This window comes from Oreochromis niloticus, linkage group LG7 (assembly GCF_001858045.2).
Source record: "Oreochromis niloticus isolate F11D_XX linkage group LG7, O_niloticus_UMD_NMBU, whole genome shotgun sequence".
In the NCBI taxonomy this organism is placed as follows: domain Eukaryota; kingdom Metazoa; phylum Chordata; class Actinopteri; order Cichliformes; family Cichlidae; genus Oreochromis; species Oreochromis niloticus.
The window spans coordinates 60,227,089-60,252,722 of record NC_031972.2 but is presented as its reverse complement, the minus strand read 5'-3'; the positions used below and the strand labels follow the sequence as shown (position 1 = coordinate 60,252,722).

The 25,634-nt window shown below is 40.0% G+C and overlaps 2 protein-coding genes across 6 annotated transcripts; one reads left to right on the top strand and one right to left on the bottom strand.

Moving 5' to 3' along the window:
* Window positions 1-432: 432 nt before the first annotated feature.
* ccdc77 (coiled-coil domain containing 77) lies at window positions 433-5,493 on the bottom strand. 2 transcript variants are annotated; one of them, XM_013272491.2, is made up of 13 exons: window positions 5,360-5,493; window positions 4,862-4,979; window positions 4,080-4,127; window positions 3,528-3,714; window positions 3,284-3,426; window positions 2,847-2,943; window positions 2,493-2,583; window positions 2,218-2,309; window positions 1,949-2,097; window positions 1,517-1,772; window positions 1,234-1,359; window positions 958-1,110; window positions 433-727 (listed from the first exon to the last, which is right to left on the bottom strand). In XM_013272491.2, exons 3-13 carry the CDS (start codon window positions 4,112-4,114, stop codon window positions 581-583), a joined length of 1,476 nt encoding a protein of 491 aa, XP_013127945.1. In that variant the 5' UTR covers window positions 4,115-4,127; window positions 4,862-4,979; window positions 5,360-5,493; the 3' UTR covers window positions 433-580. The 2 variants fall into 2 exon arrangements, with proteins under 2 accessions (XP_013127945.1, XP_013127946.1); XM_013272492.2 differs by having other exon boundaries at window positions 2,218-2,306.
* ush1c (Usher syndrome 1C) lies at window positions 5,373-25,634 on the top strand. 4 transcript variants are annotated; one of them, XM_013272488.3, is made up of 20 exons: window positions 5,373-5,482; window positions 7,242-7,309; window positions 8,488-8,631; window positions 8,759-8,897; window positions 10,246-10,354; window positions 10,452-10,476; window positions 10,571-10,628; window positions 10,708-10,896; window positions 10,990-11,049; window positions 11,432-11,488; window positions 14,067-14,209; window positions 16,458-16,523; window positions 16,610-16,743; window positions 16,939-17,003; window positions 21,605-21,646; window positions 22,063-22,116; window positions 22,204-22,303; window positions 23,701-23,810; window positions 23,996-24,051; window positions 25,082-25,632. In XM_013272488.3, exons 1-20 carry the CDS (start codon window positions 5,447-5,449, stop codon window positions 25,092-25,094), a joined length of 1,668 nt encoding a protein of 555 aa, XP_013127942.1. In that variant the 5' UTR covers window positions 5,373-5,446; the 3' UTR covers window positions 25,095-25,632. The 4 variants fall into 4 exon arrangements, with proteins under 4 accessions (XP_013127942.1, XP_013127943.1, XP_025765041.1 ...); XM_013272489.3 differs by lacking the exon at window positions 25,082-25,632 and having other exon boundaries at window positions 23,996-24,055; XM_025909256.1 differs by lacking the exons at window positions 5,373-5,482; window positions 7,242-7,309; window positions 8,488-8,631; ... (9 more) ...; window positions 16,610-16,743; window positions 16,939-17,003 and adding exons at window positions 17,012-17,415; window positions 17,632-17,796; window positions 17,927-18,043; ... (1 more) ...; window positions 19,508-19,561; window positions 19,749-19,877 and having other exon boundaries at window positions 25,082-25,634.

The window sequence follows — 25,634 nt, the reverse complement described above, 5'->3', positions numbered from 1 at the left end:
GCCAGGGTCCATTCCGCTGAGACAGGCCATCGGTGTCTAACCGTCTATATTCTGTTCATCAATACATCATCTTCACTCTTTCTACTGATCTCTCCTTATTGAAATGGTTATACAGTATGTAACACATTAATAAGCATAAATTCTTATATGTCATATTTTTAAAAATACATGATTTTAAAAGTAAAAATAAATGTATATTCAGTAAACTTTGAATAGTATGTACTTGTTTTGAATAAAGGTTACACATTTGATGTGGAACATGAACGTCTGTTCCATGATCCCATGACATCCAACATTCATCTGTATATGAAAATTAAATAAAAAATTGCCCAATTTAAAAAATAAAAATGACAACCATTTGGTTGTCACAGTAAAAAAAAATTCAAAGCTGCATCTTTTTAAATTAAATATAAAGAACTGATTGCACACTGATTTAAAATAACGGTCAACGATTTTTATTGGTCCAAAGCACAAAATATCAATAACATTTAGTCTAGTTTTCTAAAATAAAAACAGCAGAATAAGCAACCATAACAGATAAACACAGCTACACATTACAGAAAATATCAGAGCATTATCCTCAGCTGTATCTTAGCTCATTTTCAAGTCCATAGATTTTTGCCTTCAGAGCCATCAGCTCGCCCTGAACCTTTTTGGTCCTGGCATTGGTTTGTCGTACTTCATGAAGGATGGCTAAGTCCTGGTTGGGCCCCACATTCAAGGTAACCTGATGAAAAGAGAATCTCCCAGTCAATACTTAGTAAAATGTGATTTTGGACATGAGCAAGGTGGAAAAATTGAAGGAAGACGAGTGAAAGTTTTGCTTAACTTTGTTTTGCATTAAAATTAAAGTAATTCACAGTGCTTATAATATGTAAAAACAAGCACAGGCATGCTGAGATCAAAAAATAACTTTCTAACAAAAATCAATTGGTCACACAGTTTGGATCTTTTTACCTTCAGAAGCTGTTTTTCTACATCTTTGAGTTTCTGTCTGAGGAGTTTAAGGTCCGCCTTGAAGCCCTCCACCTCCATCACCCTCCTCTTCTCCAATGCCTCATAACGCTGAGTCATCAGCTGGAGGCGCTTGGCCATTTTCTCTGAACGCTCCTGCACACAGAAGCAAGGTATCAGTAAAAAGAAACTTGGTGATTGCCATCAATATCAGATACCATTTAATCAGAGATGTGTATAAGGCTTGTACAGACTAAACCATCAATCAAACTGGTGTACCTTGAATATTTCCCTGCCCACATCCCCTTCCTCTCTGATTTGGGACAGTTCTGTTTCAAAAGTAATGCACTGCTCCCTGTACATGTCTGCCAGACGGTTGGCTTGCTTCAGCTCCTCCTGCAATATCTGTTTGAAAAAAGAATAAAGAAAAAACAAGAGACTACAATGAACTTGCCAAAAAACTGTGATTTATTCTGAGGGCATTTATAAAAGGCATTTATACAACCCTATAAAATGGAATCAGGAAAGACTTTCATGAACACAAACAAATAGTTAATGTTACCTTTAGCTCCTCTTTGTGTGGCTGATCTGACTCTGACTGAGGCTGAGGGAGGGCTGTGCTGCTGCTGTGCTGCCACGTTCGCCCCGACTCAGTGCCGACACCCCTGGCCTTCCTAAGACGGCTGTGGCAGGAGTCCAGTTCCCTCAGCAGGCGATCCTTCTCTACCATCCAGCTCTTCTCATTAGCTCGTGTGTCAAACTTTAGCTGTAAAAAATCTCTGGTGCTCTCATGCAACAGGTTCTGAGTTTGCTGGAGTCTGACATGTCAAAGGAGATAAATTTAAGTAAATCTGGAAATTTAATGTCAGCCACAGTGATATCACTTCAAAAAGAAGAGAAATGTCTAGAGCTTTGTTTTACAAACAGCTATAAGTCACAATAATAAATACCTAAAAATACAGACAACATAAACTACATAAACTATAAGACTAACTTGTCAGTCAGAGCAGCGATGCGGTCCTGGTCTCTCTGCCGCTGTGCCTCGGCCTCCTCTGTTTTAATCTTTCGATCCTCCAGCAGAGCGTCCACTTGCTCTTTGGCCAGGCGAGTCTGCTCTTCCATTTGAGCCTGCAACGCCTCCACCTGGAGACATGTGCCACAAAATGTAAACACAAGACGCACAAGAGAAAGAAATGTTTAACTTTCTGTAACAGATCATATAAATGAAATCCCATTTCATGCATACATAAAGTGGGCCCATACCTGTAGCAACAATGTCTGTTTCTCATTGTTGTACTGTTCCAAGCTCTCTCCATTTTCCCTATCTGCAAATTTTGTTCTCCTGCCACTCTCTGCTTAAATATAAAATCAAAATGGCATGGTCATTACAAAAGGCTAGTTTAAATACATAAGTAGTGATGACTTGATTAAAAAACAAACAAACAAACAAACCACAACACAAATAAAATACATTCACATTTTCTTGAATAATCAGACAAAATAAACTAATATTATTTGTAGTAAATATTTTTTCAAACCTTTCCTGGTTGCAGCAGGTCTCAACTTTGTTGGCCTAAGACTGAGATTTTCCTCCAATCTGGACTCTGGGTACCTCTGTGAGATAGTGACCTGAAATATAGCAATAATAGTAGTACAACAGTATTTTTAACTACTCTGGGAGCTTCAATGTTATAACCCTAAATAACTGCCTGACTGCATTACCAAGATAACAGCCAAACAGAGGCTTGCTTTTAGAAGGACTTTGGTAATATCATTAAAAATGCTGTAGTTCTGTTTAGCTGCACCAGTCAATCCAACGTATCTTACTGAGATTATAATTTGAGTTCAAAGCATCGACTGAGAAAATGACCTACGATGATGTAAGCACGCACCTTGTGAGGAGGTTCCCGGTGGAAATATGTAATCTCTCCTGTGTCAGGACCCACAAGACCAAGAAGGTGTTGGATTTTCTTCCTGTCCTCCAGCTCTCTGTAAAACAGTGGCTAGATGGTAATAAAGTTTTATACACAGAAGCAACAACAGATAATGGTGGTAACAAGTTATTAAGATATCAAATGCTACACACCTACTGCTATCAGTCAAGAATAACTTGTATAGCCTTCTACTTTCTTAAAGAAATATGTTAACATAAAATACTGGTTTTAAATGATTAGAAATATGTAGAAAAAAAAATACTTGGTTAGTTGCAGTAAGCCAGATGGTAAAGTAAATCATCACTATTAACAGAATAGTAATCATTCTCTGCAGGCACTGTGACTCACTTTTATCAATATTTAATGCTATACTTAAGGTTGAACTGTACACCTACCTGATCTTTAATCTGTCGTTTTCTGCATAAAGCCGCAGAGACTGCTCTCTCTCTTGGAAAAGGTAGACCTGCATGTCACTCAGAGCACTCTGAAGCTCTGCAATCTCTCCTTCGCGCTGTCGTATTTCCCACTGTAGCTTATGCTTTCAGGGTGTTATGAAGGGAGGCAAGATTAGTTAGGCAAAGATTCTTTGGCACAAATGGCTTAAAATCAAAGCCTCTCACATTGACTCCCATCTCTCACCTGATCTTCAGTGAGGCTTTTATACTTTTCCAGCATCTGCAGCAGCTCCAAGTGCTCGCTATCAAACTGGGCAATCTTCTGTCTGTAGAACTCCAGAAGCTCTCTGGATGGACGCAGTTGCGCCAGACGCTCGTGAATAGGGGGGAGTGGCGAGTCAAGCTCCTGACCCGGGGTACGAATATTAGTCCTGTTGGGTGAAAAACAGAAAAAGAAAACAAAGAACATGAACCATTTCAAAGATGATGATACTGGCATACAATTTACATTTGGGGACTGAAGACTCACACTTTGGTTGTAACTGTATCAGCTACAATACCACAGCACTTTACCCATGACATATAAACTGCGTAAAGGATTACCCAAGAATTTAAACCCATTTAGGTAATAACGCTTAATCCATGTGGGATGAGTCTGTAACAGTAGGGGAACCAGACTGTCACAATAAATCCAAGTATCATTTAGGGAGATTAGAGTAAAAAGCATTACTTTGGCTCACTCTGTGCTATGGCAACATAAGTTCAGCGTTCAGCGTGTCAAATGTATGTTCTTTACCTGTGTGGTGTTGCATGTTTCTTTGGGGACCCCATCCTGTTGCAGACACTGTAAACAAAATGGAAAATACATATAAAGATGTTTAAAAGGTTTATATGAATAATCAGTTGTTTTTAAATCATGAGCACTTAAAATAGTTTTGTGGTCTTAATATCCACATACTTTAAGCGTCCAATTATGTAAAGAACTTTAACGGAGTCAGCAGAATAGATATAATTATACAAATAGTGAAACATTTACAGCATTAGAAAAAAATAAACACTTCTTGTATTAGGAGTTGGTGGACAAGCAAAAATATTACCTTTTGCAGTATTTCCAATTATTATGACACGTTACATAACCGGTGAATACGTCAACTAAAAGAACTTCTAGAGTGGCATTTTGCAATAATTGTGAAAAGGTAACACTATCTGGATTGCAGAGCTAACAGGGTAATTTATATCAGTCGTATATTTCGGTTACCGCAGACTGGGCGGTAGGGGGAGCGGGACTTTTGAAACCAGTCCGCTATTCTTGCAGAGGGATAATTTAACGCTTTAAACCCATATTAAACTGCCACGTCAATGATTCAGTTGGGCATAAAGAACTTTTACTTCACATAAAAAATAATCTATAAAAAAGAGCATGTCGTAGCAAAATAAGTCGCTATTAAGTATGTTTTATGTTTCATGGTGATGAATTCATGAGAAATAAGAAATGTCATATCATACAGCGCACCATTATAGCTGTCGTACGTTTATCCAGGCTTTCTTTTCGCTTAAATACTTCTGAATTTTACTCACCCGTCACAACTTTAAACAGTCTAGCAGCGCCGCGGTGTTGTTCTTTTGAAACCAGGAAGTTACCGCCCCTTTTTCTTCTTCGTAGGAAACTCAGCCGCAACAGACGTTATTTTGCCACCTAGCGACCGTAGCGACAAAAAATAAAAAATTAAATATAATATTTTATTATCATGAATATATTTATAAAAAAAAATATGATGACGTGTATGTTTTTTAAATTTATGTATTTATTCAATCAATCATTTATGTATTTGTTTGATTATCAACAAATTAATCAGACTTAGCAAGAAGTCCAAGCTACACAGTGAACCCTTCAAAATAAAGGTCTTAATTATAAATTTGAGCTTGAAATAAAGTGTACAGCAATTATATTTTGTGGATAATATGTTTTTAAATGTTAAAAGCGACTATATTTACAACAAAGACCGCTTTAATTTTGACGAATAAGCATATTACTATAACATTTTTAACCGGAAGCTCTGATTGCAGTCCTACTACCTTGACGTATTGACCTCCGGCCGCGTCCCGTCAAACTTGACCAACGCTGAGATCTCACGTCGGACCGTTTTGTGGTGTTTCTCAACAATGGAGCGGAAAGTTGCTCGAGAATTTAGGCACAAGGTATGATAAAAATAACAACATTTTTTTTTTAACTATCCTAACATGAATTAACTGGATGTTAAATGAAGCTCTTTTTTTTTTTACCTGGTTGTCTTTTCGCTGGCTGGCTCAGGTGTCTGCCGGTGAGATGTTGCGTAGACAGGCCTGCCCGACAAAGCGACGAATAAAAAAAACAAAAAAACTCAACTTTTATTTGAACAGTAATTCAAACATATCATTAAGAAATAAAGTTGCTGTTTGTTTTTAATGTTGTTGTAGTAGATTAACGGGTTTTTATTTAGCTGAAACATCTGCTTCTAATCTCATCTGTTGCCCAAGTGAAACGAGTGTCGGAGGATTTTGTCTTTTTGGTGACACTTAATTCTCTTTGCGCAATTTTCCATACTTTAAAGCCTTAAGAGGTTGCTGTAGGACAGCTTTCCTCCCTGATTGGTACCTTATTCTTACTCAGGTAAAAGTTACACAGCAGAGGTCACTATAGTCAACAAGCAGTATAAAATGTTATTAGGAGTCAGGATTCATTCATGCAGTGAATCAGCTTGAAATTATACTTTGATGTGTGGGTGGTGTTGACTACTTCCCCCAGAAAGTCATCAGCAGCAAAGATAACAGATGAAGAGAACACGATATGTTCAAGGCTTTTTCATCCCCAGAGCATGTAGGGATCACCTCACAGCCATCTGTGCTGCACGCAGGCAAGCAGAGTCCCATATTGTAGGCTCTCCACAAAGGGCGCTTTAGCATTAGATAATGTGTCAGATACGAGCAGCTAAGCGGAAGAGATGCGACAATTTACGGGTTTAATTAGAGGCTGAGTGGTGAATGATGCACAAATGGGCTTTGTTTCTGTTTGCGACACTGTCTTAATTGTTTGGTTGAGGATGTTTGTCAGTTGTATGGTCTGATTCACCTGAAAATTGGATTATTGTGCAATTTTATTGTGTTTTTATTTGCATAAAAGTCACACATTTTTATTCTGTAGGTACTACATTGTGACAGAGAAGCTCACTGTATGAAAACAGTTCTGATCTTTAAACCAGAAATGCTTATCTGCCTAACAAGTTATCTATACTTTACTGGTTTATGGTGCCAAGGTCCATGTGGCTCACTCTGCAGGAAAAAGAGAAGTTTATGACCATCATAAACACCGTTCACACACCCTGTGTGGCTCAGTGGTTCTGCCTTAACTTTAACCCCTGCAGAAATGGTCCTCGGAGGGTGTGTGCTCTATGATGCCTGTTCTTTAATTTGAGGTCTGATTATTCAACATGAGGCGTGCATGTGTGAATGTTTACCTCTTTTTGAGATGTAAGGTGACACTCCTGACCTTCCTACTGCAGCCTCTCCTCATCCCTGTGGCCATTATTTCCTCCCAGGGGTTTGGTGGTTAGACATGGGCAGCCCATTTCACGTTTAGCACATGGACCCTCATCATCCAGGGATTTATCTGAACTTTAATGTCTTAGAAAGTGAGGCTTTCAGCTTATTATAGGAGAGATTTTGCTGGAAACAGATAGTGAAATGTGTTATATCAGCGACTGGCCCAAACGGTTCCTTAAAACTATCCTGCTGCAACTGAACCGTCATCAGGTTTGTATGACTTGGGGACACACACACACACACACACACACACACACACACACACACACACACAGGGGGCTCACCCCCTGTAGCTGACAGGAAAACAGGGGAGAGATACGGTGTGTTTCAGGGGGCTTAATGATGAAGGATGGTACCAGATGCTTGTGTTTTCTTGCAGGTGGAGTTGCTGATTGAAAATGAAGCAGAAAAGGATTACCTGTATGACGTCCTCCGCATGTATCACCAGTGAGTACCATCTGTCACTGCTCAGCATGTCTACAGAGTGTGTGTTGTATTTCCTCACTGATTTTTCACACATTATGACTAAAACATTGATGATTATGGAATAGATTATGTCCTTAAATAACTTTGCACAACTATAGCCAAAAAGGGTTACAACAAAGAAACTGTAGACACGTATGGGTCTTTGTAGTATTTGTATAGATTTAATTACAAAAAACATCTTCTTGTGCTTCTGTATGTTTTCTCTAGCTTTAAACATTTTCATGAATAATATTTAGGAGCCATTAATCTTGTCCCTGACAGTTTTAATGCACGCAGACCTCTGGTTCAGATCCTCCCTGGGTCGTGTTTTTTGATGAAAATGTGGTCCTGGATGGCATGAGAGGGGGAAGGGATAGGTCTAGGTTTCAATTAATCTTTGTACAGAGGCACAGTCCTGTGACCCTATTGGTTAAGCCTCTGATCAGTTTCCACTGAGCTCCGACAAGCCTGGCCAGTTATCAACAAAAGCTCTTTTTATGTTCAACCTCCAAATGGAGCTAAAATGGCACATATTAATTATTCAAAAGGAAGGTGACCTGGAAGAATTTCATACCATAGCATTTACTTTGCTGCTTTAATTGCTGTTCCAATTGCCCTTTATCCTAAAATAAAAAAAATACTCAAAGGTACATTTGGATGTTTTCTGAAGTTTTTTTATTATGAGGAAAAATGCCTGTGGCTCTAGAGAGATTGCTGTGCTAACCCTGATAAATTGCATCAGTTGGTGCAGAAGGTAAAGTGCAAACATTTTAAAAATCGGGTGTGTAGACTCTGATAGAGGTGAGATTTTCATCTCCTTGTCAATGTCAAGGGAAAAATCCCACACGGATCAGGAAAAGAGTCTGGTTCCTAAACTGACCCACCTGCACTCCAGACATATCATGCTTTTAAAACCATTTGGCATATTATGAAACAAAAATGACTAAGCACTAGCTCTTTGAAAAAAAACAATTAAATATGAGTTTAAATAATTATCTATATTTTGCACAGCATCCCAGCCTTTTTGGAAATCACTTTTTTGCAGACTTTCTCATATTGTTTGATTTTCAAGGGGAGCTGTCACCGTTTTGTAATTGCCTAAATTAGCAGATCTGGTAAATTGTTGTGAAACCACTAATTATCCTTCTCTCACTTTCCAGGTCGATGGATTTGCGAGTGTTGGTGGGAGACCTAAAGCTGGTAATTAACGAACCAAAGCGTCTCCCCTTGTTTGACGCCATCCGACCTCTCATCCCTCTCAAGCACCAGGTGGAGTATGACTTGCTCACCCCCAAGAGGTCAAGGTGAGTACAACATGGTTATTTATTGCCTTTCTAGCATGCAGTTACTGACCCTGGCATGCATTTACCTTATATTAGCTTTCATTGGCTTGTACATCTTGCTTTATATTTTCTCACCTGATGTGTGCAGGAAGCTAAAAGAGGTGCGTTTGGATCGGACCAATCGCGATGGTCTAGGTCTGAGCGTCCGAGGAGGGCTTGAGTTTGGCTGTGGTCTTTATATATCCCAGATTATAAAAGATGGACAAGCTGATAATGTGGGCCTACAGGTACTATAATTATAATTTATGCTTGTTTCTACAGATTTTTTTATGCTTTAAAAAAATATATAGACCGGGGTTACAGCACTATTTACGAATCTATCCACATGTGGAATAATTATATCTCTTTATAATGGGGGTGGATTTAATATTCCTAGTTCTAGTCGAATACAAACAGAAAATGTCAGTAAAAGAATAAACTTAAATTCGATTAGTGCTTATTTTTTCCATTTAATCTTATGGTAGCACCAGTGGTAGCACTGGTGTTTGCCAGTATTTTTTTGTTTTGTCATATATATGTACCATTGTACTTACTTAATCTATTTTTTTTACATGTTTTTGTGCCTTAGCTTTTTTATAACTGTTATAACAAAATAACTACTTACTACTGAGACCTTTGATAATGGTGATCATTTTGGGCCTAATCAAATACAAGAATCTATAATCTGAGATTTAAAATTTTAACTGAATACTTTTCTTTTCTTGTTGCAAGTGTGTAGTGTTTTAAACTGGCCTTATGCTGGGCATACTCTGTGGGATTTTTTTCAGTCGCATTATTTGGCTCCTGCCCAAACTGTACGACTGAATTGCAGGTTAGAAGTTCATAGGTCACGATGCATGTTCTCACACTACACGGCCCAATGCGCTTATATTATATAGCTAATATATAACACAAAGTCTGTCTCGCACTCTGTCTTTCACACACACACACACATACCACCACCACCACCATCAACTTTGCTAAACTGCTAATGAAAAACATAATTGAGCAGCATGTCCATCCAACTCTTTTCTTGGTTGTTGCGGTCGTGATGATTTTGTGAGGCCACATCGAAAAGGCTTAGGTGAGGTTGCCAAACTTCTACAAGTTGGGCCTCCATCGCTTGTGTCCAGATCACACGCTGCACTGCACTGCCATGCTTCGCCATCTTTTTCACTTCAATTTCTGTGTTTGTGCATGCACAGTGTGAGAGGTTGCGTTAAATTGGCTCCTGGCACTGCTTCAACAGCGCGATACCCTCACGAGGGGCGACCAGGATTTCAAACAGGTTTGATTTTCTTGTGACCATATGATTGGTGATCGGGAGCTGGTCATGAGGTGTTAATCGCTTCTCATTACCCCATGTATACTACAGGATGCACAACACACAATTAAGGCGAAACTCGGGCCGATCCCCCAAACGGTCGCACGACTGAAAAATCCCCTCAAAATGGGCCAAAAATCGCACAGTGTATGCCCAGCTTTACTTGGTGTAAAATAGAGTTATAAAGGAAGACTTTGAATGTAAACCACTTAAATTTACATAATCACATTTAATATCTCATCTATGATATATTCTCCTGTCTTCATATATAGGTTGGTGATGAGATTGTGCGTATCAATGGATACTCAATTTCCTCCTGTATCCACGAGGAGGTCATCAGTCTCATCAAGACAAAGAATGTCGTGTCACTCAAAGTTCGACGTAGGTTAACCACAGACTTTGTGTCCATTAGTAGTGGCATTACCTGCTAACATGAAAGTGATCTAACTTGTGTTATCTTATTTATTTTTCTGTGCAGACGTGGGGATGATCCCAGTGAAAACGTGAGATATGAATCCACTTGTGTATTACTGTTGTAATAAACTGTGCCATGCTGTGCCAGGGCTGAATTCTCATAGTTTTTTCTCATTTCTCCAGCTCATCAGATGAACCCCTGAAGTGGCAGTTTGTTGACCAGTTTGTGTCTGAATCGGGGGTGAGAGATGAAATAATACTTTCTTCTTAATGGTTTTTGTTTAGCAGCCAGCTAAAAGACTTCTCCTGTACTCTTCAAGGAGAAAAAAAGCAGTGTGGCAGGCTTGGCATCCATTGGAGGAAAGGAGATCAAGGAGAAGAAAGTTTTCCTGAGTCTTGTTGGTACCAAGGGCATGGGCATCAGCATATCCAGTGGTCCAACCCAGAAACCTGGTATATACATCAGTAACGTCAAGCCAGGCTCCCTCTCTGCAGAAGTTGGGCTTGAGGTGATTTTTTTCTAAAAGACCGCAGAGATTGTATAAAATGATGATACTCATAAACCTATTGACAGTGAATATGTGCCTCATATCAAAATGTAGGCTGGAGACCAGATTGTGGAGGTGAACGGAGTGGATTTCACTAACATGGACCACAGAGAGGTGTGTTTTGCTTAATTTAATTATTTCTATATGTTTTTATTTCTTTTTTTTTACATTTCTCTTTGTTTTAAAATACTATGCCTTTTATGGTAGTAAAAGTTAAGCCCTCTATCACTGCTGGTGTTTGTTCTCAGCTTAAATCACTGAGCTGCATTACCAAAGCCAAATTAGTGTTTAACCAGCAAAAATCCTTCCTGTGGCTGATGGCCAAAACCAAGCTTGCAGCATGTTCCTATATTTAACTGGATAATTCACACCCTGATGAATGCAAATAGGACAAACAACACAGGCTCCAGAGATTCTGTTTTTTTTTTTTTTCTTTAACTTCATAAAACTGAACTTTACAAGTGTTATTTAAAGTCCTGTGTTTCAACATTTTCAGGCCGTGAAAGTCCTGAAGAGCAGCAGAAGTTTGACTATTACAGTTCTGGCAGGAGCTGTAAGTACACTCTTGTTTTCAATACAAATGTATGTCAGTGTACATTCACCGGCCACTTTTTTAAGTACAACTGCTCATGTATCTATTGAGCCAGTCACATTGCATCAACTCAATGCATTTACACTTGTAGACATGGTTGTGCGACCTGCTGAGGTTCAAACCGGGCATCAGAACGGGAACGAAAGCTGATTTAAGCATCTCTGAATGTGGCATGGTTAGTGCCCAACAGGATGTTCTATTTCAGAAACTGCTAATACTGGGATTTTCCTACAAAACCAATTCCTTGTCGATGTCAGATGTCAGCTAATAGGAAGGCAACAGTAACTCAAATAACCAGTCATTAAAACCAAAGTGTGCAGGAAATCATCGCTGAACACACATCACATTTTCAGGGAGATGATTTACAGCAGGAGAAGAATCACGATGAGTGCCACTCCTGCCAGCTAAAAACAGGAAATTGAAATTAAACAGGGTCACCAAAATTAGACATCGAAAGATTTGAAAAATATTGCTCAGTCTGATGACAGTCGGGTCAGAATTTGATGTAAACAACATGAAAGCATAGATTCGTCCTGCCTTGTATGAACGGTACAGGCTGCTGCTGGTGGTTGTGTAATGTTGTGGGGGGATATTTTCATGGAACAATTTGGGCCCATTATTAACAACTGAGCATCGTTTAACTGCCATAGCTTACCTGAATGTTGCTCTTGACCACATCTACCTGACAAATCTGGAGCAACTGTGTGATGCTGTCATATCGATATGGACCAAAATCTCTAAGGAATGTTTGCAGCAGCTTAAAAAAATGAATGCAGTGAAAGATGAAGGCAATTTTACAGGCATATAAGGGTCCAGTCTGGTACTAGTTAGATGTATGTAATAAAGAGTCCGGTGAGTGTATATAATTAAGAAGTGCATAAAATTTTGGTTTATGCTTTTGAAAAAGAGTCTCACGTTGGCAATCCCCAATCGAGTCACATACGAATTGTCGTGTTTTTTTGTATGTCTTATGATGTTGCCTGAATTTAAAGATATTTTCAAATTTCCTTTATCTAATAAGGGAAAAATCTTTTACTATTTTGCATAACTTTACAGAATAATATGCAGAAGAGGAGTAACCTTTTAGATAAAATCACTTTACTCAGTTTTGAAGCAACTTCTGAGAAAGTAAAACACTTAAGGGATCATCTGTCATGGATGAAGAGACAGAGACTTCTGCCTCTTGCTTAGTTTCTCCTTTGCATTCCTGCATTGCTCAGATTAATCTGTCCGTTTGTTTTGGAGACATGACAGCACCAGCCTGTGCTTCAGCCCCACTGTCTGCAGGAGCGACATTTATCCTCAGTCAAGTTACTCATCATGTTGTTTGCTCTGGGACTCAGGTATGAGGCCTGTGTAACGGAGACAGGCATTCACATCTTATTTATTTATTTCCTTGGTGCCCGTCTAATGTCATTATCTGTGAGTATGTCTTTGTTTGGACGTGTGCAGTAAATCCCCTTCAGGTCATTGAAACCAAGGACTTGGCGCATACCAGAGACACTTTAATTTTAAAACAGCTTTTTGTATAGGTATGATGTTATTTTTCTGCATATTTGGAGAACCCTGCAGCAATAAGTCATCCAGAATATTTGCAATATGCAGTATAACACTGTGATACAAAGTGTACCTCTAGAATGCATTTTATAGGGTTTTGTTCCAGCAGTTGGATACAAAAATTGCAGCGTACAATGAATTTAAAATTAAGTTAGAGCTATTCTGCTGAAGCAGTGTGTATAATTAATGCTGATGTAAATCAGCAGCCATTTTCACCTGTTTTTATGTGGCTATACCTCACGTTACCTGCAGAAAATTGTTTATTAATCAGTACGGTGACATTTGAAAACATGCCATCAGGTCATAGGATAGGTTATAAGGATAAAGAGGCTTTGTAAGCAGGCTGAAGGTTTCTAAGTAGGCTGTGCATTGTACTCTGAAACACTTTCCAGGAACCGTATCAGTTGCATCCAAAGCACGAACAAGAACACCAAAAGTGAGCACACCATCAGAAAATCAATACGCCAAGGTCACAAAAAGATGCATGTGGTCTTGAGGGATGTTTAGTGGTCTCTGTACCACTTGTCAGCAGAGGTAACAAGGACAATGCTTCAAGACTGACATATACAGGACACGACAGGAAAAAACGGTCCTATTTACTGATGAATCCAGGGTCGAGACTCATGGCAATAACAGAAGAATGTATGAACAATGCTGCACTCAGACATTATGGTGCGACTGCTCTCAAGTTCAGCGCCTGCTTCAGTTAATTACACTCGGGCCAAAAAGGAGAGAAGCACCTATAAGAACGACACAAGATATTGTATTACTGGTATAATTATATACCAGTAATAGAAATCTCTTAAATACTCAATGATTCTGAGAGGCTTCAAGGATGTCAGGTGTCAAAAACTGACATCTCCCCTCTGTTCCCGGTCAGAGAGACTGGTTTGGACTTGCCTGTCAGTCTCCAGAGCTAAAGTTTGAGGACCCCTGCTGTATGTCTTTCCGTCATTACTGTCTGTGGCTCTCACTCTCTCAGGGCAGCGAGCTGTTTATGACAGATGAGGAGCGTCTGGCACTGGAGGCCCGCAGGGACGTGGAGAGGAAGGAGCTGATGCACCAGAAGAAGGTGGCACTGGAGACCAACAAAATCATTAAAGAGCAGCAGGAGAAGGAGAGACAGTGAGTGAACAGCACAAAACTTCTAATTAACCTTGTCCTGACACGAGACAGAGCTTCTGCAGTGTGTGGTGGGAGTTGTATAGTTTACGTTGTAATGCAAGATGCTGACTTCATGCTAGTTAGCAAGATTGCTGTCGCTTTAACTTCAAAGGTGCGACGTTGATCTGACTCAGTTCAAACAGATGTTACTTAGGCTTTGGATCACACTTTGTTTTCGGGTAATCCTAACAGGAGAAAACCTTACTAATGTAAATGCCACTATAATATTATTTTGCTATAGATAGGTCATCAATAATATGACATGTAAATGTTTGTTGTATTAACTTTATCAGTGCTCTCACTGTGTCTTTTTAGGCAACAAGAAGCCAAAAAACTGTTAAAAAACTGTTTGTATTGGATTCATATTCTTTAGAAGCATCTGAACAAAATGTCCAAATGAAGATGGATGTTAGTTTGTGTCTGCTGGACTTTTTATTAGAGTAAAACAACAGCTGATGCCCCACTAATGGTCTTTCTGAGTGGAAAATATGAAATGTTCGCTGTCTTACAATTTAGCTGTGTGCAATACCACAATGCATTTCAAATCAAAAGATGTCACTAACCTGGTTATAAAACCCCTCGAGAGTTAGTTTGAGCCTCTGAAAATGGGTGAATATGTGTAAAAATCCATGCAATTCCAAAACAGTTATTACAATAATTTTAATAACCCCCCTCTGAAGTAAAGTCGTGTCTTCGTTGTTTGCTTTAAAGTCCATTGTGGTGGCGTACAGAGGCAAAACTACAAAAGCAATGTTATTGTCCAAATACTCATGGGGCTAACCATAGATAATAAGCATTTTATGTACCCCTCAGTCTATTATTTTATTTTATTTTCCATTGTTGATTAAGATCCTGACATAATTACAGTTTAAATGAGTTTTTCCAACATTAAAATGTGCAAACAACAAATTTTACAGAACACTGACAGAAAAATTGTTGTGATAAAATGTCACAATTACTAGCTGCAAATCTGGCCCTCTAAAAGGCCTCACCATTGGTTATGTGGAGGGGTCCCCTGGCTTTGCTCCTGCAGCTGGATGTAAAAATCATGGGCTGTTTAATAAAACATTGCCAATGAATTATTATCATATTACCCTTCATTAAATTTCATAATGTTAAGGGATGGTCACACTGAAATCAAGAGCATTAGCTAAACCACAGACGATGTCAGGCAGTGAGAGAGTACCACCTGTGTAATCAGCTGAAATGATTTATGTAAAAATATGGGAAATGTTAAATGTTATGCAAATAACATCAATAGGACATCAATAGGAGGCTTTTTCTATTATTAAAATGCTGCTACTTGTTATTGTAACAAACGGGGGAACAAAGTCACTCAGTTCATCAGCTGGAAGGTTTCTTGTGATCATTCACAGAGCACTGCTGTCAGACACAAATCAGCCTAATATGCCCTCAAGTGTACAAAGTAAACTAACAACTGGGCCAATAATCAGTTTGGGGATATCAATATGTTGACAACAAGAGATGAAATGTCATCATCTAATGGCAAAGGCGGTGACTGATGTTACCTTGATACTTTCCAGAGAGCAGTCTTCTCTGGATTCAGTCAGTCAATTAGTGACTGAGTACTTTTTTTTTTTTCCCACTGATCTACAAACAGATCATTGCAAAAATGACCAGCTGTGTGCATCAGAAACATTAATCAACAAATACACAAGACTACTCTTTATAAGATGTATGACTTAGATTAATGTTCAATTTAATAACTCTTTTACAAATTTAGCCTGCTGCTTGTAAATTCAGAGGATACACTTGATAACCTCAGTGCTTTCAGTTGTAATATTTATGTCTAACAATACCTGGAAATGAATAATATGTCTGTATATTATAAGTTGACACTCAAAAGGAGACAAGTTGTAATTACAGACACCAAACAGCCAAAGCAGTAAAACCACCTGCACCACGATGGTCACCTAAATGGCTCTAACATGTCAAAGCATGGACACGAGATGCTGGCAGAGGGTCCTTTGGATCGATCCTGGGGGCCGGGAATCCTAATTAACTGCTCTCTGGGGATTTTGCAAGCCGATGAGTTGCATGGCCTGTAGATTATTTAGCTGGCTCATGCGTGTCAAAGTAACATCTATATTCCTTTCACCCACTGGTTGCTGATTAGTGTATTTTGTGTCTTTGGAACCCACTGCTCTAATATGTTGTGTAAACAGACTTTATTGGTGTGTTTTACTAGACGAAAGATGGAGCTCTCTCAGAAAGCTGCAGAAGAGGAGGAGCGTTATCAGAAGGAAATGGAAAGGTGCACAACTCATTATTACTTTTAATGTGATGAACTTCCAAGCAAATATTGTTTGAACATGTATATAATTTCGTGCATCTCTGTAGGATTGAAGCTATGGAGAAAAAACACAACAGAGAGTGGGAGGAGGACTATGGTACAGACAGACCCAAGAGCCCTAATTCCAGTCCAAAGGTCCCATCCCCAAGAACCACCCCAACTCCAAAGGCCAAAAGTTCTCGTAAGGACAGACGGCAGTGTCTTCTTTTTAAAATGCACGAATCCTGTGTTTCGTTCTGAACTTCACTTCTCTGCTGAAACTAGCGATGCGCTTGTGTTTTACTTCATTCACCCAGTTTCTCTGCACGCTCTCTCTCTCTCTGCCTCTTCTGTGTGCTGTGCCGCTTTTTATGACCTCTTCTCTATGCTGATGAAGTCAGCTCTTTCGCTGAGGAAGATGAGGAAGATGAGGAAGATGAGGAGGACGAGGAGGACAGAGAAGTGAGTTTGGAACCTCAGCTGACACTGTGACAGCTGTTGTAGGTGGATGTCTGCGTAAAGCAGCAAACGCAAGACCGTGCAGGATTTCCTTTGCCAATCACAGTTTCACAATGCGAGTCTTATGTTCGTATTATTACTCCAGCTGTTTATTTTATTGGTAGAAGCTGCTGAAGGTTAATTCCAGCACATTTGTTGCATCACTTGAAATGCGGTTACAACTTCATTTTTTTTATTTGGACAGCATGAATGGATTCATTTCTCTCTTTGAGTGCTTTGTTTGGCTGGGCTGCATGGAGTTTGATGTCATTGTTTAATCTGGAAGCATCCTTGTAAGCCTGACCTCTGTTCATTTCTATCTTTAGCATTTGGCTGGTTTTATCGATATGAGGGGAAACTGCCATCATTACGCAAGGTACTGTCAGCTGTGAAGGTTCAGTTTGCTGTGATGTCTTCTTATAGTGTTGGTTAGACGTTTAAAATCAGGGCTTTTGCTTGTGGTTTGCTAGGGTTTTTTATTCATACACTGTGTGGCATCACTAGGCTTTGCCTGCAGTGCTTTTGAGTTAGGATTGGCAGATTTGCCTTCCCCGTTCCTTTCTTGTATTCTGACTAACTGGTGACATGTCAGAAAGGAGACAAAAAGAAGAAAAAGAAGAAAGTGTCCAACACAGACACGCTGCAGGAGCAGAGAAAAAACAAGAAGGAGATGGAGTTTGAGCTGAAACTCGCCAAAGAGAAGGAAGAGATGCACGAGCGAGAGAAGCAACTAAAGATCAGTCGGCTGGTTCAGGAGGTATGTGGAGGGGGTGCAGAGGAGCAAGCGTTCAGCTACATGCATCGGTTATTTTATAGATCAGGATGCAAGCATGCATGAAGGACTGACTCCTGTTGTGTGATGCTGCATGGATCTGACTCTGTACCAGGTTTCAGAGACGGAGAGGGAAGACTTAGAGGAGTCAGAAAAGGTGCAGCACTGGGTGGAGCGTCTATGTCAGACACGACTGGAGCAGATCTCGTGTGTGGAGAATGAATCCCCCGAGGTACAGAGTGAGACCTCCTCTGTCTGAATGTAATTTTATATGCAATTTTTAAAATACTGGTTAAAGAACATATATACTGCTCTGAAGGCACAGCAGCCCAACAATAATGAGCAAGGTGGCATCGGTTCACTCATTTGCATGTAACAAAAGCAGGGAGACTGCACCATGAGCTGAATATTAAATGCAATCATTTGTTTTTTTGAACAGAATATTCAGCCAGTCTCTCAACATTTTGACAGCCCCTTCTTAACTATATGTCATGTTTTTGTGTAATTAGGTAGAAAAGTTCAGGCGGTATTTTTTTTAAAAGTGCATTCATTGTGAAATAGTTTTAAAGGTGAATTAATGTGAGGTGAAATTTTTTCCGTTTCATTCTGACTTCTAAGCTCTCCCCGCCACGCTCCCCTGCTTCTGAGCCAAAAGTGAAGCGTTTTCCTGGTGGTCTTCACCTGGCCACCACTGATCTGGACGACATTAACCTGGACGAAGTGGATCAGAGCTTGAGGGGCCCGCTAAAAAGACTAGCCCCTACCCAGCCCAGCACCAGCCAGCCACCACCTCCCTTACCTCTCCCTCCACGCTCGCCCAACCTGAATCCAACTATCCCTAACTATCCCCCCTCTCCTTCTCAAGCATCTCCACAGCGCCGGCCCCCTTCCCCACCTAATGCTAGGAAACCTCCCTCTGCCCCATCCACTTTGACGAATAAGAGGCTGAGGCCTCAGCCGCACCCCCAACCTTCCTCTCATTACCCGTCTGGTGTGTCGCGACCTCCATCGTCCCCTCAACCTGCTCCCCGGCCCCCTCCGCCCCCACCCCCTCCTCCTCCGCCGCCCCCACCTCCTCCTCCACCGCCACCTCCACAGCACTCTGAAGAACGACTTGGCACCATCAGAGGTTACCACCACCATCATCACCAGCATCCCCCCAGTCCACAAGAACCCAGGAGCGAGTGGGAGGCAGGCAGATATCTCCCCAGAGGAGGGATTTACTCGTCTAACACTAGTGAAATGTCCTACCCCTCCAGTCCAAAGGTCAGAGATCCTCATGTGTGAAACATGCGAGTTGCTAGGGAAGATGTAGGTTGCTACATCTTCAATAGCAAGATCGGTTTTTCTTTAATGCATAGGTTTACGTGCATGTCGTCTCTTATGTGTTGGGATGTTTTAATGCATGAAGAGAGAGCAGCACGTTCTGTCTACAGCGAGCAGTAAGCTGCTCATGTTTCTTTGTAGTGTGTGGTTTCTTAGCCTACAGGAGTTTCTGAAATTTGGGTGTTTTCTTATGTTTGTGCGTGTGCAGTTGGGCCTGTGGGCTTGGCAGTAGACGCTTTTGAACTCTCAGCCATGGTGTGATATCTGAGAGAACGGGAGTGGGTCTTGGAGTGTGTTGCACTGATATTTTCCTTAGTAGTCTGTTTGTGCCAGGGGGCTGAAAGTTTCATTATATTCCACTGTGGTTCAGGTAATGAGAAATACATCCCATGCCAGTCGTGTTTCAACTTCAAGCAGCCCCCTGGTGAGTCTTTTGCTGCAAAAGGTCATGCTGACGTTTGTAATCACACCTTCTTCTTTTCTTTCTTTTTTGTTTATTTAAAACAACGTGCTTTTGAATTTTCTGCAGCTTTTCCAAATAAGCAAATATATATATTTCAATACTACCCTTTGCTTGGTTGTTGCTTGGAAACCTGGTCTTTCCCCATTAGCAACTAGCTCCCAGTCCCCCCAACCAGAGGCGTCAGATGGCCCCGGTCATGTCTAAGCCTGTCATGCTGCCCCAGTCACAGACCCACCGCCCAGATCCACACAGACCTGCTCTACGATCTGATGGCCTGGTAATAAACACATTACACTGCAGTGAATTTCTGAATTTCCTCAAGATAAAAACCATTGGTAGCTTAAAAGGGTCATCAAACATTCAGACTTTTGACACAGCATGCCATCAGCCGGCTGAAGAATTACTCTTTGCCTCATCTCAGACTCCTGATGAGTTTCCCAGATTCTCCAGCTGTTTCCCTGTCTGTGGTTTTCATATTATAAAGGTGACCAGTTAATCTTCTTGTAATAAACTTGGATCAAACTGGGCAGATTATGAATTTTAAAATCTGCATTTTAAAATTCAGCAGAACAGCTTTATTTTCCAGTAACTGTCACAGAATCACAACAACACACTTCAGCACTGATATACTGAAATGAGCCATTAAGTGATTATTATTCATAATAAACAGGCATTTTTGGGCACAACAAACCATTTGATGGCATTAATAGAATTAATTTTTTTTTCTGTTTTATTATAATCAATAAAATCATCAGTTTCTTAGTAGCAATTGTTAGTTGCTGGCATAGTGTAATGTCAGTGTAAACAGCCAGCGATGGTAAGCTGAAACTGTGTTACAGGTAAACGTAGCTAAATGTGGTCAGAAGTCACCCGGACTTTGAACCAGAGGGGGCAGCAACACACTGCTGCTCAACCTGGTCTAAAGTTTCATCTTTAAAATGTTCAGACTGGACTAAACGTCTTTACCTCCTTTTGTGTTTCAGCCCCCAGAAATGTTGAAACGGATGGTGCCGTTCAACTCGTCTTTTAAAACAAACAACAAGCGACAAGTAATCCATATGTCACCTTCTCCATTAATACTCTGGAGTGCTTTTCTCCTGTTCTTTTTTTCTTTATTTTTAATCTCCCTGCTTACGCCTCAGGTTTGGCCATTGAGTGAAACCTCAGTGATGTCCCTTCTTCATTTTTCCCCATGTGCATCACTGTCTTTTGATGTAGCTGAGCTTTTATTGATTTGGAGTAGACAATAGTATTGTCTACAATAGTGTTGTCTACTCCAGGAATGCATGTCACACAGTTTTGGTTTTACAGCAGTGATGCTTTGAACTCTCTCATAGAGGCTCATTGAAGACTCCAAGTGGTTGAAATATCTCTGTCTACGTGTTTTTGTATAGTGTACATAACCAGAAGAAAGGAACACGGTTGCTTTACGTTTTCATGTGGCTTTAGTTTAATATCTAAACACTACACCTGTTTGCATTGCTTGATGGCTGCTCTCTCCAGCCACAACAAATAAAAACGTACATTACCAATGAGTTCATCTTCTATGTCCAACTTTGAGCCACTGTGTAGCAACAGGAAATGAGCGTATATTAATGTGTGTTTATTCTGCCGGGAGAAACCGCCTCTCTGACGCATCATAGCTGTGTAAACGTGATGTCCGTTTGCTCCTATGAGATTAAACAGCTGTTTAGAATGATTTGTGAGTTTTTTCTGCCTGTGCGTGTGCATGTTAGTGTGAATTATTGTCTTGATAATGGAATTAAGGGGTGAGGCTTTCAAAGCAACTGTGTAAAGCCTTAAAAGCCAAAGTGCTTTTTTTTAAAATAAATGACTCTGTTTCCCTTTATCAGATCAACATATAAGTGATTGTCAAAGGAAATCTGGCCAGCACACCATGCAGTGACTTGTTAAACAGCTCATGTCTGCAGTGATGTACTCTTTATTAACTTCCTGTTGACAAATTGATCATTTTTAATAAGCTGCCTTTTGATTCTCTTTCAGGGATTTCAGAAACATGTGGATGACTTTGATCCCTACTCTATGGTATCGTATGGCCAAGCCTAACACTACAGCTATGCAGAAAGTGCTGCAGATATGTAGTCTAAACTCAGAAATGATACAAAATGATAGGTTAACAAACTAATTTAATAATAATATCAATAAGTAACAGGTGTCAGCTGGTAAATAAACAAGACTAAATACTGTTAATGGCTACATAACTAATTTCTGGTAGCTAGCCAATAGATCAAGCATATTGTTATTATCATTAACAGTTTGGTATGAAACAGGCGGCTTTTTGTTAACTTAAAAAGCTGCCTTTTTCCCCTACAGATTTGTTTGTTTGTGGCTAAAAACATGTTCAAAGAGTAGGGAGCTATTCACTATGCTGCCACCTCATTTATTGTTTTATTAACCGGTTAGTTTGTGCCTCTCCTTCTGCAATCATTTCTTTGTCATAGTTCTCTGCGGACCAGATAGCCGGCCGAGATGTGAGGCAGCTGCGAATCAAAAAGGTAGGCAGAGCCTTTGTTCCTGTGAGGAGAGGAGAAGGAAGCTATTCAAGAAAATGACTAATGGTGTGTTTGCTTATCATTCTTAAGGATGGAAACCTTGACCTGGCACTGGAGGGGGGAGCAGACTCTCCTTTGGGGAAGTTGGTGGTATCTGCAGTGTATGAGGGTGGTGCTGCTGATAAGCACGGTTAGTTCATTTTTAATGTCTGTACTTGCATGTCATGATTTCTATAAATTTTTAAAGCTTTGCTTTAAAAGCTACTAATGTAGTGGCTTCATTCACAGGCGTGTTGACCTCAGCAAAGGTGGAGTGAAGGTTAACTCACTAAATACAAGTGTCAATGTCTTTGAGTCTGTTTACTTAAATCACTTGCTTTTAACAAGCCACATGACTTTGACCTGCTAGTGTCAACAGCTGTAAAAACCTAGACATCCACATTAGTTCTTGAAGCATCTTGTTTTCTTTGCCACGGTTTGCTAATCAGATCTGGTGCTTGACTAGTGACAGACGGACTCATCAACAGTGCATAGTCAGAACAAATGCTGGACACCATGGAGATGCACAATACAAACTGGTGTAAACAGCAGTTTGTCTTTGGTTTTCCCTACTGAGCTGATCAGCCAAGATGCATGTTTTTTCATGGACAGTGGACAGTGTCCTCTTCCTACCTAACAGAACAGGAGTTCAGTTCTGCTTTATTTTGTTGTAGCACTTCATGTCAGGGTGCTTTAAATTATAAGGTAAAGACCCTGAAATAATAGAATGAGCCGACCATCATCAAAATGACTTACAACCTGATGTTCCACTTCCTCAGGTTCCAGCAACATACACACCAAGTTTGAGGTTTATTCCCCTTAAAATCTTTCTTGGGGTAACCCTTGAAGCTCTTTTCTGCTTCGAGTCGTTTCTGTAATCAGCATCAGAAGTTAGTGAGGGCGGTCTCTCCCTATGCAGCTACCCTACCCACATCTTTATTGATATAAACTGAGGCGTCATCAAGGGTTCTGTGGCAGAGATTCATTTATCTATTTGTAAAGTTTAGTTTGGGTTCCCGTGTGTATATGAGGTGAATATTTGTGTGTGTGCCTCTGCTTGAAGGAGTGGCAGTCCTGTTCTTTTTGTTTTGTAGTAACAAAAAAGAACAGGACTCTGACCTCAAAGGGGATCAATAAATCTCCTTTTTGTGACATGCACCTTTGCTGTGACAACAGGCACTGCGTTAGTTATCAGTGTTATCCAGCCATACTTAAACCTGTGAACCTGAATAGCCAGAAAATGTTTAACTTTTTTGAAACTTGAGTATTTATTTAACCTTCTGACAAATTAAAAAACAAACAAGCAAGAAATTAAATGTCAATTTGCATCATTTTTGCAATATATGAAATATGATACACTTGGTGTTACAGGGTTAAGAACTGCTAAAGCAATCTAAATATTAGAAAAAGAGTTAAAAAAAAAAAAAAGCTTTGTGAAGACAAACTGTAGAAAATGCCTGTATTCTTCTTTTTTACATTTACAGCGTTGTTATTGTCTCCTATTGATGCTGCTGGCCAGTTAAATATCTCTGACGTTTGTCTTTGTAGGTGGGATTGTATCCGGAGATGAACTCATGGCTGTGAATGGGAAGATCCTGATTGATGCTACGCTGACTGAGGGGCAAAACTCTCTGACTCGAGCCTGGAACAGTGGAGGGGTAGGAACAAATTCAGATTAAATGAAATGCCATGCCCACCCCCCCCTTTAAGTAGAAGTTTCACCCCCTTAGTGCAGCATGGTGTTTTATTGATTTTCATTAAAAACCTTATCAACCGTGATTGATTGTGTGTTGTAGATTCTCGATTGCAGTCACATGCAAATTTAAAGTGTTTTCACCCCCAGGATTGGATCGATGTGGTGATCGCTGTGGCCCCCCCAAAAGACTACGAGGATGAAGTGTAAGCATTCACGTTCTTCTTATTAAAGTGCTATACAAATACAGGCCATTTACCATTTATTATTTATGCAGCATTTTGTTAGCAGTTTAATGAAATAAAAATGGATTTTGTTCAGGTGTTTATAGGTGTGTGTGCGTGTGTGTGTGCATGTGTATGCAGCCCTAAGTCAGCATCAGTCAGTCACACCGTGAACAGAAAGGTGTTTGAAGGCAGTGCAACACTTTACAGACATGGCTACCTACTTCAGCACTAGCCCTCCCTCTCCTGTACCTCACCCTCATCCTGGTAATCAACGTAGTCTTCAAACCTCCTCTTCTTCACTGCACGTCACAGGGGATGTTTGGTGTGGCACTTGTTTTTGTTTGGCCCCATTTTATTTTTTTTTTTTGTCGTTGTTCTTAAGGACATGTGACAGTCTCCCTGTCATTTAGAGGAAAGAAAAGAATCTGTCTTCCTGTTATAGCTCAGCTAGTGCCACATAAAGAAAGTGTGACAATAACTCTATGCGGACACAATATGCAGTTTATTTTGAAAATGTCACCTCAAGACAGTCTCTCCAGTGATAAAGCCATGCTGTTTGAGTGAGGACATTTACAACTAATGCGGTCAGTGACCTGTGCCTCCATATATCTGTCAGATCATGACCTAGGGAGTCATAAATAAACGCATCCATTCACGTAAGGCCCCTGCGGTATCATGAGGTCATGGACACTTGTAAAAGCAGCCTAGGACTCCTGCCAGCCTTCAGCAGTTATTCTGATTCATGTTGTTCAATGGGACTGTTACATGTTCTGAAACCTAGCCCATTCCCAGGGTTGGATCTGGTGTGTTTTTGATGTAAAGATAACTAAAATGATTTCATGTTTTTGGCGCTCAGCTGCATGTGTGTTGGCCTGTAGTGTTCAGTGTGAAGTGACTGAAGTTTTTCCAGCGCATACATTTGTTAACAGTTAATAAAGCACATCTGATTTAATCGTTTGTGTTTGGTGCAGTTGAATAAAGTAGATCTGACAGATCTTTTCTCTTACAGGACGTTCTTTTGATCCCATCTACAACCTGCCAAGGAAACCAGACTAATTTAAAAGCTTATAATTTTTGATTCTTCCACGATTCACCAATCACAACACGACACATCAACTTGCTTCACATGGTCTTTTTGTCTTTACTTGGTTTTTCTTTTTTAAATTGAGCCATGCTGTCTATATGAGCTGTCACTGTCTTGGCTTGGTAAAGGATGGTCCAGTCAATATGCAGTTGTCACCACCAATCTTCATCGCCTCTTCTAATTGGACACACCTGAGCTTTCCTTTCATCTGTCACTATAAGAAAGGGAAAATAAGACAAAGTGTAATCAATAGCTCCTCCAAAGGACATGAAATGAGGTTGTGTTGTGCATGTTGATTTTTCTGCTCCATGTTTTCCTTTTTAAACACTGTTTCTAAGTTAGTGATGCAAAAAAATATGTATGTAAAAATAAAAAATAATTATGCAAGTGTGTGCCTATGCCTTTTCATTATACACCGTATATTTTTATGATTTATTTTAAGCCTAATTGATCCATATTCTTTCCTGCTTATCCAGTA